This window comes from Eublepharis macularius, chromosome 5, assembly GCF_028583425.1.
Source record: "Eublepharis macularius isolate TG4126 chromosome 5, MPM_Emac_v1.0, whole genome shotgun sequence".
NCBI lineage: Eukaryota > Metazoa > Chordata > Lepidosauria > Squamata > Eublepharidae > Eublepharis > Eublepharis macularius.
Genome location: NC_072794.1, coordinates 167,361,684 through 167,375,469, shown reverse-complemented (window position 1 = coordinate 167,375,469; position 13,786 = coordinate 167,361,684). Strand labels below are relative to the sequence as shown.

The 13,786-nt window shown below is 48.0% G+C and overlaps 1 protein-coding gene across 4 annotated transcripts in view; it reads right to left on the bottom strand.

Moving 5' to 3' along the window:
• UCKL1 (uridine-cytidine kinase 1 like 1) overlaps window positions 1-13,786 on the bottom strand; it is a 66,186-nt gene that overhangs the window by 40,661 nt on the left and 11,739 nt on the right. Inside the window, exon 1 of one of the 4 annotated variants that reach the window (XM_054980102.1) lies at window positions 12,006-12,050. The exons of 2 other annotated variants lie outside the window; for them this stretch is intronic. In XM_054980102.1, coding sequence (XP_054836077.1) covers window positions 12,006-12,043 — 38 coding nt within the window. In that variant the 5' untranslated portion in view covers window positions 12,044-12,050. Of the gene's footprint in view, window positions 1-7,389; window positions 7,705-12,005; window positions 12,051-13,786 lie in introns of those variants that run through there. One more of the 4 variants, XM_054980101.1, reaches the window with a different exon arrangement.

The window sequence follows — 13,786 nt, the reverse complement described above, 5'->3', positions numbered from 1 at the left end:
CCTGCTGAAAAAAAGCCCTGGGGAGACCTAGCCAACCGGTGGCAATGCCACAGCACCCCGCAAAGGAAACCGCACAACTGGCAAACTGATATTTGGACATCCCCGGCATTTCTGCAAAGGTCAGTTAAGCAACCTTTCTGCTATCGCTCTGAGTGCACTTTAAGGAGCAGAGAAGATAAGCCTCATCAAAGAGGTCTTTCGTGCTTGGCAACCACGTGGGAGAAACTCAGCACCACTGGATGGCCTCTGGCCAGCAGGATAAACTGCTGGGCACAGCTCCAGGCCAGCGTGCCAAAGATGGGACAGATCGGCTTATTTATAGCCAGTCTTTGAAAGGCCCCCTTGTTTTTCCTCTCATTTCCCAGTTTCAGGACATATTGCCTCTTGGTTTGCAGATGAATTTGCAGCCACGGCAGCCGTGCAAATCTGGGCCGGGTACAGGATTTTAAAACATCCTGTGAGTGAAAGAAAGCAGGACGCTGTTGCTTTAGTTCCTGGATAAGGCAATCGAATTTCCTTGTTCAGGATTTGTGGGGAAAAGTCAGCCCCTTTCAGGATATTAGGGCTGACGTGCGGTCTCTGATCCCAGGTTATGTTCAACAAAAAAGAAGGGGGTGGAATCGATGCTTGCACGCATGGGTGCATTGCTGAGTTGCCACCTTTTTCACTAGCCCTGCTCCTGCGCTACTAATAGCAGCCTGCCGCACAGAAATATAACAGGCAAAGCTTGCAGGATCCATGCCAAGAGAAGCATCACCTGTTGGTTGTTGTGGGTTTTCCGGGCTGTATTGCCGTGGTCTTGGCATTGTAGTTCCTGACGTTTCGCCAGCAGCTGTGGCTGGCATCTTCAGAGGTGTAGCACCAAAAGACCCTGAGAGATCTCTGTCTTTTGGTGCTACACCTCTGAAGATGCCAGCCACAGCTGCTGGCGAAACGTCAGGAACTACAATGCCAAGACCACGGCAATACAGCCCGGAAAACCCACAACAGCCATCGTTCTCCGGCCGTGAAAGCCTTCGACAATACATCATCACCTGTTGGTTTTCTATGCATCAGGCACAGCCATAGCACGTGTTCATCTTCCCCTTGTTCACCAACAGAAGACTGAAAACAGGAGAAGTGCTTGTGTCTTTCTAAGGTTAAGGCCAGCCCAGGCCTACATAAAAAGAGGGTCTAGCAGTAATGAAATACCTTGTAATAAAATTGGGAAGTAGCAACGCTGGCCCTGCGGAGTTTGCCAAGGAACGTCTTGCAAAGTGTTTTTCCTCAATGCAAACTTGGAAAGTTTGCCTGCGTTGCTCACGATTGCTAACTGCTCAGCAACCCACCACAAAGTTAACTTTCAGGTGGGCAGCCATGTCGGTCTGCAACAGAAAAGCAAGCATTCAGCGCTTTGGCTCTCGAAAGCTTATACCCGGGCTATCTTGTTCCTCTTTAAGGTGCTACTGGACTCAAATATTCTTGTCCATGAAGTTGCTATTCCTAATGGTTACTTACTCTGCATCTGGTCAATTCTAGATCTTGTAAATCCACTCTAAACAGGACGAGGAGCCCATCATAGGACTCATTCATTTAAAGTGGGCATGGCCCTACCAAGATCTTGAAACCCAAGGAAGTGACCCGGATTGCCAAAAGGGAGTTCAGCGTTCCTACCCATAACCTTTCCAAATCTGCTGGAGAAGCAACGCTTGCAGCGTCGACAGGCACTCTGCCCAAAACAATTAAACGGATCATCTCACCGGGAGGGCATTCGAGAGCACGCCAGGCCCGTTTGCCATCCAAACACCCAGAGAAGCAGAAGTCAGCCAAGAGCTGCTGTTGCATAAGGGTTACGTGGTCGGGCTGTGAACCAACCTCTGCTGGTTTGATTCCCACAGCTGCCATGAACTCTGCAAGCTGCTCCTCTCAGCCCCAGCTCCCCAGCTGTATTGGGGGGATAATAACAACACTCATTGCTGTAGCATAGGGATTAAGTGGTTGGGCTGCAAATCTGCACTCTGCTGGTTCGACTCTTACTGGTCTTTAAGGTGCTACTGGACTCAAATCTTGCTCTTTTCCTGGAAGAAGCAGCCTCGTGTTAGGGCTGCCAGTGCCCCAGGCGGGGCAGGGGATCCCCCTGCTTCCAGCTTCTGCCCCCCCCCCACTGGAACTCATCTGGCCAGTGGGGGGGGGGAAGGCTCCGGGGAACAGGGCCTGTGAGGCAAGAAGCCTCCTGGGCCAGCATGCAACAAGCACACACTCTATGGGTGTGACGACATCGTTCCGAGAAGCGATGTCATCGCACCACACCATGAGCACGCGCACACCTTGTGCATGCACAAGGAACATCGAAAGGTGAATGCTGGGTTCCCCGCCCCCACACCACCAGGAGGGTAAGGGGAGCTGGCAACCCTCTCTGGTGTTCATTCGCTTCTCATATACAAAACAGCTCTCCTTAGAAAGCAAGCAAGCAAGCAAGCAAGCTTGGGATGAACACACAACACCCAGCGAGGCAGGCTGATTTGTCAGGTTTGCTCCTCAGTAGCACAGAGGCAGCCAATCAGGAGCGCACACTACCCTAAGAGCACGCTAGCATGTGCAATAGCAAAACCACAGCTTCTGTATTTGTCCCCAAGGAGTCTGCAGTTGCTGCACTCAAAGCTCAAACCTTCAAGGGGATCCAGAAGGGACTCTGGGGCCCTTGTTGGCATAGATATTTGAAGGCCCGCCTTTGAAGCAGTTGCTTAACTAGATCTGTGACGAGCTGCCATAACTGCGAGCATCTCAGGACAGAATGTACAAGTGATGTGGGTCCCGGCACAAAGGCGTTATAATTTACCAGGAGGGTGGGAACTAGCAAGCATTCTCCAACAGGCTCCAAACCAAGGTCTGTGGATAGGATTGCCAGCTCCAGGTTGTGAAAATCCTGGAGATTTTTTTGGGAGGGTGGAGCCTTGATAGGGCGGAGTTTGGGGAAGGAAGGGACCTCAGCAGGGAAGTGATGTCAGAGTCCACCCTCCAAAGCAGCCATTTTCTCCAGGGAACTCATCTCTGGGGCCTGGAGATCAGTTGTAATTCCGGGAGATGCCCAGCTATTACCTGGAGTAGGGACGCCAGACCCCCATCGGGGGCAGGGGATCCCCCGCCCCCACCCCTCACCTGGCCAGCAGGGGGGAGCGCGCCTTCCATGTGCGCTCCCCTGCGGCACTACATGTTCCTGTGTGCTGTTGCCGCCCAGATCAGGCCTGTTTTGGGGGCGCTGCAGAGCGCAGGAGCACTCCTGCCCTCTGCAGGGGCCCCAAATGCACCCATTTTGGCACAGATCGGGTCAGTTTTGGGCTGCTGTGGAGTGCAGGAGCGCTCCTGTGCTCTGCAGAGGCTCAAAACAGGCCCGATCCATGCCAAAACGGGCCCCAAAGAGCCCAATCTAGGCCGAAACAGGTGCATTTTGGGCCCGTGTGGAGTGCGGGTGCACGCCCATGGACTGCGTGATGATGTCACTTCCCGGAAGTGATATCATCATGCTTGCAGGGGCGCACACACACTCCCCATCAAAACAGGTAAGTGCCAGGCCCCAATCCCCCCGCCAGGAAGTTGAGAGGGCCTGGCAACCCTAACCTGGAGGTTGACAATCCTACCTGCGGACGTTTTTGTCCTCTTAGCTGACACATGCACACTCTGCTACCAGGCACAGTCACAAACAGCCTGAAAACCTAGCTCTACCCGTTTTTTAAAGCACGCTTCAAGCTCTCAAGGTTGCAAAGAGAAGCTTACGAGCGTGGCAGGCAATGCTTCTCTCTGACGCCAGAAGGACGAAGGAGGATTTCTCATGAGGAAAGCAGCAGGGCTGCAGTGTGCTGCATATCCATTTGCTTCTTCTTTGGTTAACCGAAATTGAGCTGTCCTCAGGGTAAGACCAGAAGACAGCTAAAGCCATGACAGAGGAGGGTTTTCAGGGAACCAAATCATAATAAGCCATTAGTTCCGAAGCACTACCTGGAGGATAGACTCTGTAGGAATCAAAAGGAAGGTGTTCTGTGCTCTACGGGTGAAGAGCCGGACGCAAGCGTAACCCATGCAAAATAAACGCATGCAAACATCCTAATTTGCCTACCGCATCCTGGTTGATTTGCTTTGCTGCAGATTTTTTTTAAAAGGTATTTGTTCCTAGTGCACAACAGACACATCCCCGCTGTTCACTCCTGACTCTTGACAGCCAGATCTTAACCACATTAGCTGAGAAGTAAGCCCCATCAGTGCTGACCTGGATAGTCCAATCTAGCCTGATCTTGTCAGCTAAGCAGCAGCGTCCTTGGTTTGTTCGTGGATGGGAGACCACCATGGGAGTCCAGATGGGCACGAATAGCAACACGAACTAAAAAAAGCCACGAACAGCCCCATCTGCTGTTCGCAAACAAGCTGTTTGTGAGGCCCCATTCTAAACGAACAGGTGGTCGTCGTTCGTTGCTGTTCATCAAGCCAGACAGTCTGGCACCTGCAATCAATTCCCTTGGTAACCGGAGGCAGGGACTGCCTGAACTGTCTGAACTCCTGCTGTTGCCCTGGAAACCCCAATCTAAGCCCAATTTAGCTTGATAGGCAGGTCTTCCTTTCAAGTGTGGAGCTCTAAATTTGTTACAAGGAAGCAAAGAGCTCTGGTTTTGCAGACAGTGAGGGAGAGACAGTTGCTGTTGGCATTTTGAGAGAGAGACAGGGAGAGTGCATATATAATGTATGAATAATTGTTTTAATATAACAGACAATTTGTTTCATTTCAATAAGGAAGCAGTTAATTATCTTATTAAGAGAGGCTATATAAGAGAATCAATTAATGGTAATTTATGTGGGGGGTGTGCCTCAGCAAAAAAAAAAAAAGACAGGTCCCTAGTCCCTGTGGGGCCCCTAGGCTTTGGCCTAGTGAGCTTTATGAATAATACGTCCCTGACACAGCCATTTTGTAGTTGCACCCATCACCCTGTGAGAGAACTCCAAAGATGCTCACAGACTCAAAAAAGTTGGGGACCCCAGTATGAACAATGAACTAAGCTCACATGGGCCCCAAAATTCAGGGGGCAACTTTCAATATGCTACCACCTCAACCCTTCACTTTTCATTAATACAGTACTGGTGTACCTCACTCTGAACTAAAATACAAGCGATTGATGCTATGTATCACAATTAAGATGCCTCATTACATTTTTTATAATGAAGTTTTGTTTTTAAAAAAATTGACCTTGGTTATAAAAATTAGCATCAATAACTGCTTTTCCTTTCCATCTAGATATTCTCTCTCTCTCCTTAATCTTCAAAAGCACATATTCTCTTTCTGTTTCTCACAAAAAGTCTATAAGGGGCTTCCAGATAAACACGTATTTATCTAATGTCTTTTCCCTGATCAAAGACGTCAGTTTAGTCATTTCGGCATAATCCATCATTTTCTTCAGCCACTCTTCTACTGTAGGTAAAATAGTAGATTTCCATTTTTGAGCATATAACAATCTCGTGGCTGTTGTCATATCCAAAAATATGTGCCGTGTGTACCTTCCAACTGTTTGTGCATTAAACCCAACAAAAAGTCCTCCGGTTTCATTTGTACATTATTATAATTAAGATGCCTTATTAATGAATATGTGATAAACTTGCTTCAGAATATACCGCATCATCTACCACCTTTTTTAAGGGTGGGGACTGGCTAATATAGAATAGGGCCAGTGAAGTTTCATAGGTGGAAACTACTGACTGGAAATAGCACCCTGAACAGGGGTCATTTCGTAGAAAAAGAGCTGGAGGAACTCATTAGCATAACGTATTAACATATGCCACGCCCTTGACAGCACCAGAAATGTGTCATTAGCACAACTGATTTGCATATGCCACGCCCCCTGGCATCATCTATTCTGGCTGTTTTGGACCCAATCCTGGCCATTCAGGGCCAAAATTGGGCCCAAAATGGCAAAAAGGGGCTGAAAAGGGCTGAAAAGGGGCCCAAAATGGTCAGGATCGGGCCGCTGCTAAGCAAGAGAGTGATCCACCACCCGTCAGAGGCCCGATCTGGGCCATTTTGGCCCCAATCCAGGACGAAATGGGCCCCAAATGGCCAAGAGTCAGGTGGGCAGGGCCACCTGACATGTGACCTCTTTGGGGAACTGCTGGAACTGTGTTCCTGTGCGTTCCCCCTCGAAATGAGCCCTGACCTTGATCATTGGGAGTTGCTCTCCTTGGAAAGAGACAGCCGTCACAGCTCTTTCTTTCAAAGCCAAGTCCAGCAGCACCTTAAAGACCAACTCGATTTCCAAGGTTATGAGCTTTCGAGCGTCAAAGCTTCCTTCGCATAGCTGAGGAAGGGAGCTTGACTCGAAAAGCTCATGCCTTGGAAATCGAGTTGGTCTTTAAAGTGCTATTAAGATTCAGATCTTATTTTACTATTTTATTAAATTTGCTGCCCGCTCTCCCTGCAAGCGGGCTCAGAGTGGAGAACAACATATTATTGTCATTGTAGCAAACAAGTCCAATGAAACAGTTCAAGATGCAGCGCGCTCAGTATTGCACAGCCCAGATACGTGCAAGGATGTGAACTGCAAACTATCAAATGCCCTGTTGCATGAAGGCAACAGACATATATCGTAATTGGAAGCCTTTTTTTAAAAAAATTCAGCCTGAAGAAGAGCTTTGGGGAATATGGAATCTTGCACACTGCTTTGTATTATTCCAGTTGGTCCAAATAAAAGGGATTGACATGGTTTGTTTTGGGATTTCACGGTGAACCAACGCTTACCTGCAATTTCTTTAGAAAGTTACATGTCAGAGTTGGGGAAGGTAAAGGAATGCGGCAGAGAGACTGCAAAAAGAAGTCTGGACTGAGAAGATTTCTAGCTTTTGCGGGGAAGAAGGGGGCAGACAACTTTTTCCTCTCATGGGAAAACACTGAACAAGTCTCAGAAAGGAACAACTCAGCTAAAACCTGGGAAGCCAGCCTAATCTCCAAGGTTGCCCCAACGAGAGGAAAATTTGTCCACCCCCTTCTTCAAGACTCAGAAAGGATCAACCCCAGCTAAACCTGCGAGGTGGGCATAGTCTCCAAGGTTACCCCAAATGCTTTCCTGATTTTAAACCCCATGCACTCCTCCAATATTTGCAAAACAGCAAGTTCGAGGATGTAACGACTGTGGAATAACGAAAGATCCCAGCAAGGTCATCACCTTCCGGCTCTGCAGACCGAGGTCCCCTCCCCAAACTAAATCCTCTTTATCTGTGCCACAAAAACTCCCCAGCCAAGCAGTTTTCCCTACCCACTGCTCACCCTTGCCATCCACTCTGCTTTTTAAGCCTTCATCCATCTGGGGGAACAAGCCCAAGTTAACATTCAAAGGAAGAGAAAAGGAGGAAAGAAAAGCCGGCTGCGAGACTCACCTGCCTTCTGCTCCAAGGCTCCAGTGGCCGGAGATCCGGACCCCCAAAGAGATGGGGGATCTGCTCATCTCCCCCTAGCTGCAGAAGGGGCTGGGATGGACGGGGAAAAGGCTTCAGGTGTGCTTTGCTCTGTGCAAGCTTACTGTGCGTGTCAACTTTGCCTGGGGGATCTCACCACAGCCTTGCAGAATTCAGAACCTCTAATAAATTCCTAATGTGAGTTTTCTCCATTATGTGTGGGGCTCTTCCATTATGATTGGGGCTTTGGAGAGCCGAAAAGGTTGGCGTGTTGAGCAACAGCACAGGGAAAGGGGAAAAAAGAGGACTGTCCGCAAAACACCAGAGTAGTCAACACGCTTAAGAGGAGAGCTTAACCCAGAGATTATGTTCATTACCTGATATTAATAGCAGTGACTTTGTAAAGAGAGGAGCCGGCGCAAGGCAGCCTAGAGTAGCCTCTCTGGCTGGGCAGAGGCCGCCCTCAGCTGCTTCTGACATTCAGAAGGGCTCCTGGGCTTGCTGGAGAAGCAAGAAAGGGGCACTCAAAAATTTCTCAGCCCTACTGCTGGGCACTGCCCCTCCCACAAGCTCTCCAAAGTTTCCCACTGAGGTTGTTCTCTCGCACAGGAGATGGAAGGATAGTACCTGGGACCTCTGACATGCAAAGCAGGTGCTCCCCCACTGAGCCATGGGCGTCCGTGGACTGGGGGGGGGGGTACAGTAAAGCAGGTAGCACGGAAAAATCTCAGCTCTTCAGAAAAAAAGAACTGGACAAGAGGGGGGTACAGTAGAGCAGGCAGAATAAGGAAATCTCAGCTCTTCAGGAAAAAAGAGGCATCGAAGTCACGGAAAATACCCACACTGGTATACCAGGATTTGGGATCACTTCATAATCAGAAAAAATAACAGAAGGCTTTATTCAAGCTGAAATCTACCCCAAGACAACAGAATTTACAGACAAATGGCTTCTGTTTTTCGAATATATTACCGCAAATGATGTACAATCAGAAAACCAACTCTACCAAACACTCATCTTATAAAACCAGAAGATTGCCAAACACTGCTTATGAAGGCAGTACGACCTATTGACAAAACTCTCACAAAACAACAAACAGATCGAGTTGTAAAGATGCATCACAACAACACCTTTGACGGTCCATCAAAAAAGACCGAAATTATAAAAACCAAAAGAACGACTGGAAACTTGGACACTACAAAATCTACACCAGATATTCATAAATGAAAACAGACACTAACAATGAACCTTAAAAATAACAAAAAAGCTATTATAAAAATTATACTTGTTGCTAAGGTATTGTTATAACTGAAGTTAAGAAAAAGTTAGATCTATACCTGCAGTTCAGAAAATGAAAAATAAACTTTAAAAAAAAGAAAAGAAAAAAGAAGCAATGCAACACTGAGTCAGGGGGGCAGAGAACAGCGGAGATATGTTACCAGCTTGAAGACATGACACATCAGCAAATATGGAGCTAATAGCGACAGCAAGAGATGGAGAAGAGGAAGATAGTGGGGTGGGTGGAAAGCAGTCAGAGCTTACAGAGAAAGCCAGCCATGCAAATTCCAGATGGGAAACTGCATTAGTCCGTTTTGGCAAAAATAAAGCAGGAGTCCAGAGCACCTTAAAGATGAACAATATTTATTGCAGTATAAGGGTCCGCGGGTCAGAGAGCTTACTTCAACAGACGTTCCTAGCATCTTGCAGCCAGAAACTGGTGGTAGCAGTGGGGCGGTCAGGCAGTAGCAGGAAAAAAAATTGAATTTATCATCCATGATGTAGGATAAACACAACATGAAGCTAAGTTATCCTGAATCAGACTGTTGGTCTATCAAGTTTGACATTGCAGGCGGTAGCTCTCCAGGATCTTGGGCAGGGGTCTTTCCTGGGAAATGAACCTGGGACCTACTACATGCCAAGCCACTGTTCTACCACTGAGCCGTGGCCCCCCGTAACTGCTTTGAGATTTTGGGCTCTTCTACCCTCAATCTTTGTGCAAGAGTGACAACGGTTGGTCAGCCTCGACAACCTCTCCTTGTGTTACTTTAAGTGTTGCAATATTTTTAGCAGAAGTTTATAAAGTTAAATCCAAGCATATAGATGCATCTGATTGCTGAATGTTTATTAATTTTATTATTAACTGTTACTAATTGCTTGTTTATGCTTCTGCTTCTGCCTATCCCTATCTCTTGATTGTCCCTATCTCTGATTGTAGACTATTATTATTTCTAATGCCAATAAAGGTAATCGATTTGATTTGATTTGAACCTCTCCTACTAAGCCATAGCTGTGATTTCATGGCGGTTTACAACAAGAACGACTATAAACTCATTGTATCATAAAACCGACAGGGATTGAGTAATTAATACATCATTCTTTGAAAAGTGACAAGTGCCCACACACTTGTCTACCATCCAAGTGCTTTGATACTTATTTGCTAGAATGCTAGAAAGAAGAAGCAAGATTACTTCTCTCCCGAGCCAGTGGGTAGAATACTGCCTGCATGCTTTCCCTTAAGCCAAAGGACTAGAGACTTGCTTCATTTTAATCTAAATTGAGAATTCAGAGGAGGGTTGGAATACCACCCCAAGGAGGCCACACCCCTGTAGCTTCTCCTACCTTCTCCTACCAGTCAGGCCCTCCTATATCCCTGAAGCCACAACCACTTCTTGCTTTATCCTGCTTCTCCAAAGAATACTATCACGGAAAGACTCCCCATCGGAGGAAAAACACAACCTGTATAAATTGTATTAATAAATATTTTTTTCCTTTTCTTTTTTCTTAAAGTGCACAGAGCTGCAAGTGTATTATATAAATACCAACAGATATAATAAATATCTATACATTATACAAAACCCTCACTATTAATACATACTACACAAACATACACTTATGAGTAACTAGGTAAACACAATGGTTCACGTAAAGAAGAAACGGTTCCTTTTTGGCACAAATGTCCATAGATCCAATTAGTGAGCAAGTATCACGAAGGAATTCACTGAGGTTAATAAGCAAACATAATTCTGTTCTTCATTATCTTCATCACTGTTCTTTCTTTTTTGCCGATGAATATGCTGCGGACCGAAGTGGATTCTTCCAGAGGAATAGCAATATTCCAGTTTATAATCTTGCTGTTGTTGGGCTGAGCCTAACGGGCATTGCCAGCATACCTGTCTCCCATTTCGTAATCCAAATTTTATCAAAGGCTCATCAGTCCTACCATCCAAGCATTTCCAACATTCAGTCTCATATCATCAATTTCGTAAAGGTCTGATGGTTTGTTTTGTGGATACTCTGCTTCTCCAGCAGGCCCAGAATGGGTCCCCCCTAAGTTAAGAGACATGTGGCACTAGGGTTGCATCCCCCCACCCGGGGCGGAGGATCCCCCAATCCCACCCTTTCCCTTCGCGCCCACTTACCTGGCTGGCGGGGTGGGGGCGCTCCCTGGGGTGCCCCCTCCCTGGGCAGTGTGGCGCACCCCTGGGCAGGGGACACACTCCCGTGCCACAAGAGTGGGTGGTGGTGGCAAGAGCAGGACACTCTCACCGCCGCCCACTCTCACCGCCGCCACCCGCTCTCACTGCCGCAGCCCCTGTGCACCGAATGAGAGTGGGCTGCAGTCACAGCAAGAGCAGCCCGTGCCAGCTGGGACAACAGCCCCCTTTTACTTGGGGGCACCCTCTGACCCCGTGTGATATCCCTCCAGGAAGTGACATCATTACCTGAGCCGAGAGCATGCTTGCGCTGCGCACGTGAAAAAGGAGGCAGGGGTGAGTACCAGCTCCCAATCCCCTGCCGGGACCCCCCATCGAGCGACTCCAGGTCCTTGGCCACCCTATGTGGCCCCCCTAACTTGGAATTCTCCGGCTGCTAAGCGAGAGGAAGATGCCACATCCGAGGGCTTGCAGGAGTCCATTCCAGGAAAGCCAACAGGCTTCAGCTCCCAGCCTCTCAAGCCAACGAAGAATAGTTTCCTTCACTGGCACCCTCCCTGTCTTCGCCCTCTCAGCAAGTCAGCCGCATGTTTGTCTCTGGAGGCAGGTTACACAATCTTATGACCCAGGTTTGTTGTGGAAAACAGATCCAGGCATCCTATACAAACACTGGATCCCCAGAGGAGCCAAAGAGGGAAAGGGAGGGGGAGAAAAGAGATACAGCAATCTTAAAAAACAGCACGGCAGGTTTGCCATAAGATCTTTAAAAGTATAAAAGATTATTAAAGCACTTGCAAAATTAGCAAACTTCTAAAATGTCAGGAAAGGGAGTGTCAACATTTTACCAGATATACAATCCCCCATCCCCAAACATTCAGAATCTTAAAATTCAAATCTGTAAAACTAAATCAAGTATGTTTAACGACATTCTCAATCATCATTTATTCTAATTTTCAACTTGGCCAAAAAATCCAGAGGCTGGAGCTATTGAACACACAGAACTTGAAAAATGCCCCAGGTTTCTAGAAAAATCTTGAATCTAAAATATAAACAAGCAAACAAAAAAAATAAATAAATCAGGGGGTTAAAACCCCCCATATGATAAAAGGAGCAGCTGTAGCCATGTTTGTACATGAATGCAATAGCCAGAGTGTTTAAGATCTTACTAGTATATTTTTAAGATGAAACGACCATCTTCACACATTAGTGCCCACGGATGCCCTGGCACCTTCCAGCATCTTTCCTGGCATTTACCAAGTGTTTTGTAGAAAGTGGTTGTGGCCAGATGGGGCTTCTGCCAATCAGGGCTTCAGATTGGCCACTGGAGATCTGATAGGCTGTGTAGGTTAAAATAATGTTTCAGTGACACCTGCCACCACAGTGTGGCGTTTTATTCTTTCTCATACTCTTTTACAGTGTATTTTTTAGAAATTCCTTCTCTTGTTCCCTGTACTTGGGCTTCCTTCCATTGGATTTTTGTATTGAAAGGGCTTCTCTCTCCCCAGACTTGCTCAGATCTGAGCAAGTCTGTTAATGATAGGACATTTTGGAGGACTTTCATTCATAGGGTCGCCATAGGTTAGGGTTGCCGGCCCTGCCGAGGCCCCCGGCGGGAGATGTGGGACCCACCTCCTATCTTGTACTTTTCTTTTTCTCCCAGCTTGTGCAATGATGTCACTTCTGGGAAGTGATATCATCATGTGGGTCATGGGCCACCCTGGGAGTGCTCCTGCACTCCCCAGGTTGCTGAATCAGGCCTCTGCAGAGGGGGCTGATTCGGGCCCGATTCATCCTGAATCGGCCTGATGCTCCCGGCTTGCTCAACGATGCCACTTGCGGGAAGTGACATCATCACATGGGTCACAGGCCGCCCTGGGAGCACTCCCATGCTCTCCAGGAGACCAAATCGGGCCTCCGTGGAGTGCGGCAGCGCTCTTGCACTACTCAGCGGCCTGATTCAGGTTCAATTAGGTCTGAATCAGGGCTGATTCAGGCAAATCAGGCCCAAATTGGGCCGCTGCAGCGCTCCTGTGCTACGCAGTGGCTCAATTTGGCCCCAATTCAGCCTGAATCCAGGCCAATTTGGGCCCAAATCAGCTCGAATTCAGCTGCTGTGGAGCACGGGAGTGCTCCTGTGCCCCGCAGCGGCCCAATTCGGGCCGAATCCTGCTGCTGCGGTGTGCAGGAGTGCACCATGCTGCCTGGGGTTGTGCCCCAGGAGGCGCATTTCCTCCTGCCAGCCAGGTAAGTGAGGGCTGGGGGTTGGAGTGTGGGAGCCGGGGATCCCCCACCCCTAGAGGGGGACTGGCACCCCTACCACAGATCGGGGGTGACTTGATGGCACATAACAACCAAACACACTATCTCCCCAATTCAAGAGTCAACGGACGTGTGTCTCTGTTGATTCCCTTGAACCTCTTGGGTAGCTTTGATAACATCGAACATGCTATCTTCCTGGACTAGTCCACCAAGATGATTAATGCAGGCTTCAAGCTCTGAAGGAGAACTCATAGAAGGATTTGAAGCAAAGTGCCGCCAGGATGCCGACAACACCCAATGCTATTTCTCCTTTTCAGCAGAATCAGAATAGACGGTGGATATTCCAAAAGAGTATTTGGCAGCAGAAAGGGACTGGATGAGGGCCAACGAACTGAAGCTCAACGCAGGCAAGATTGAAGTGCTATTGGGTTTGAGGAATCAGGGCCAAGCTACAAGTGACAAATGACACTTGAATGGCAAGTGGATTGAGTGGAGGGCAAGTGAACAGGGAGAAATACACTTGCTGTTCAAGTGTCATTCGTCACTTGTAGCTTGGCCCTCAGCCTGTTGGAAATTAGGTTGAGCTCTCCCTGAAAGCTCAGAGGGGTTGTTAGGTTTCATCCATGGAATGACACACCTTGCGGCACGTACCAGTTCTCAGGGGAAGAACGTCTATATGGCATACAGT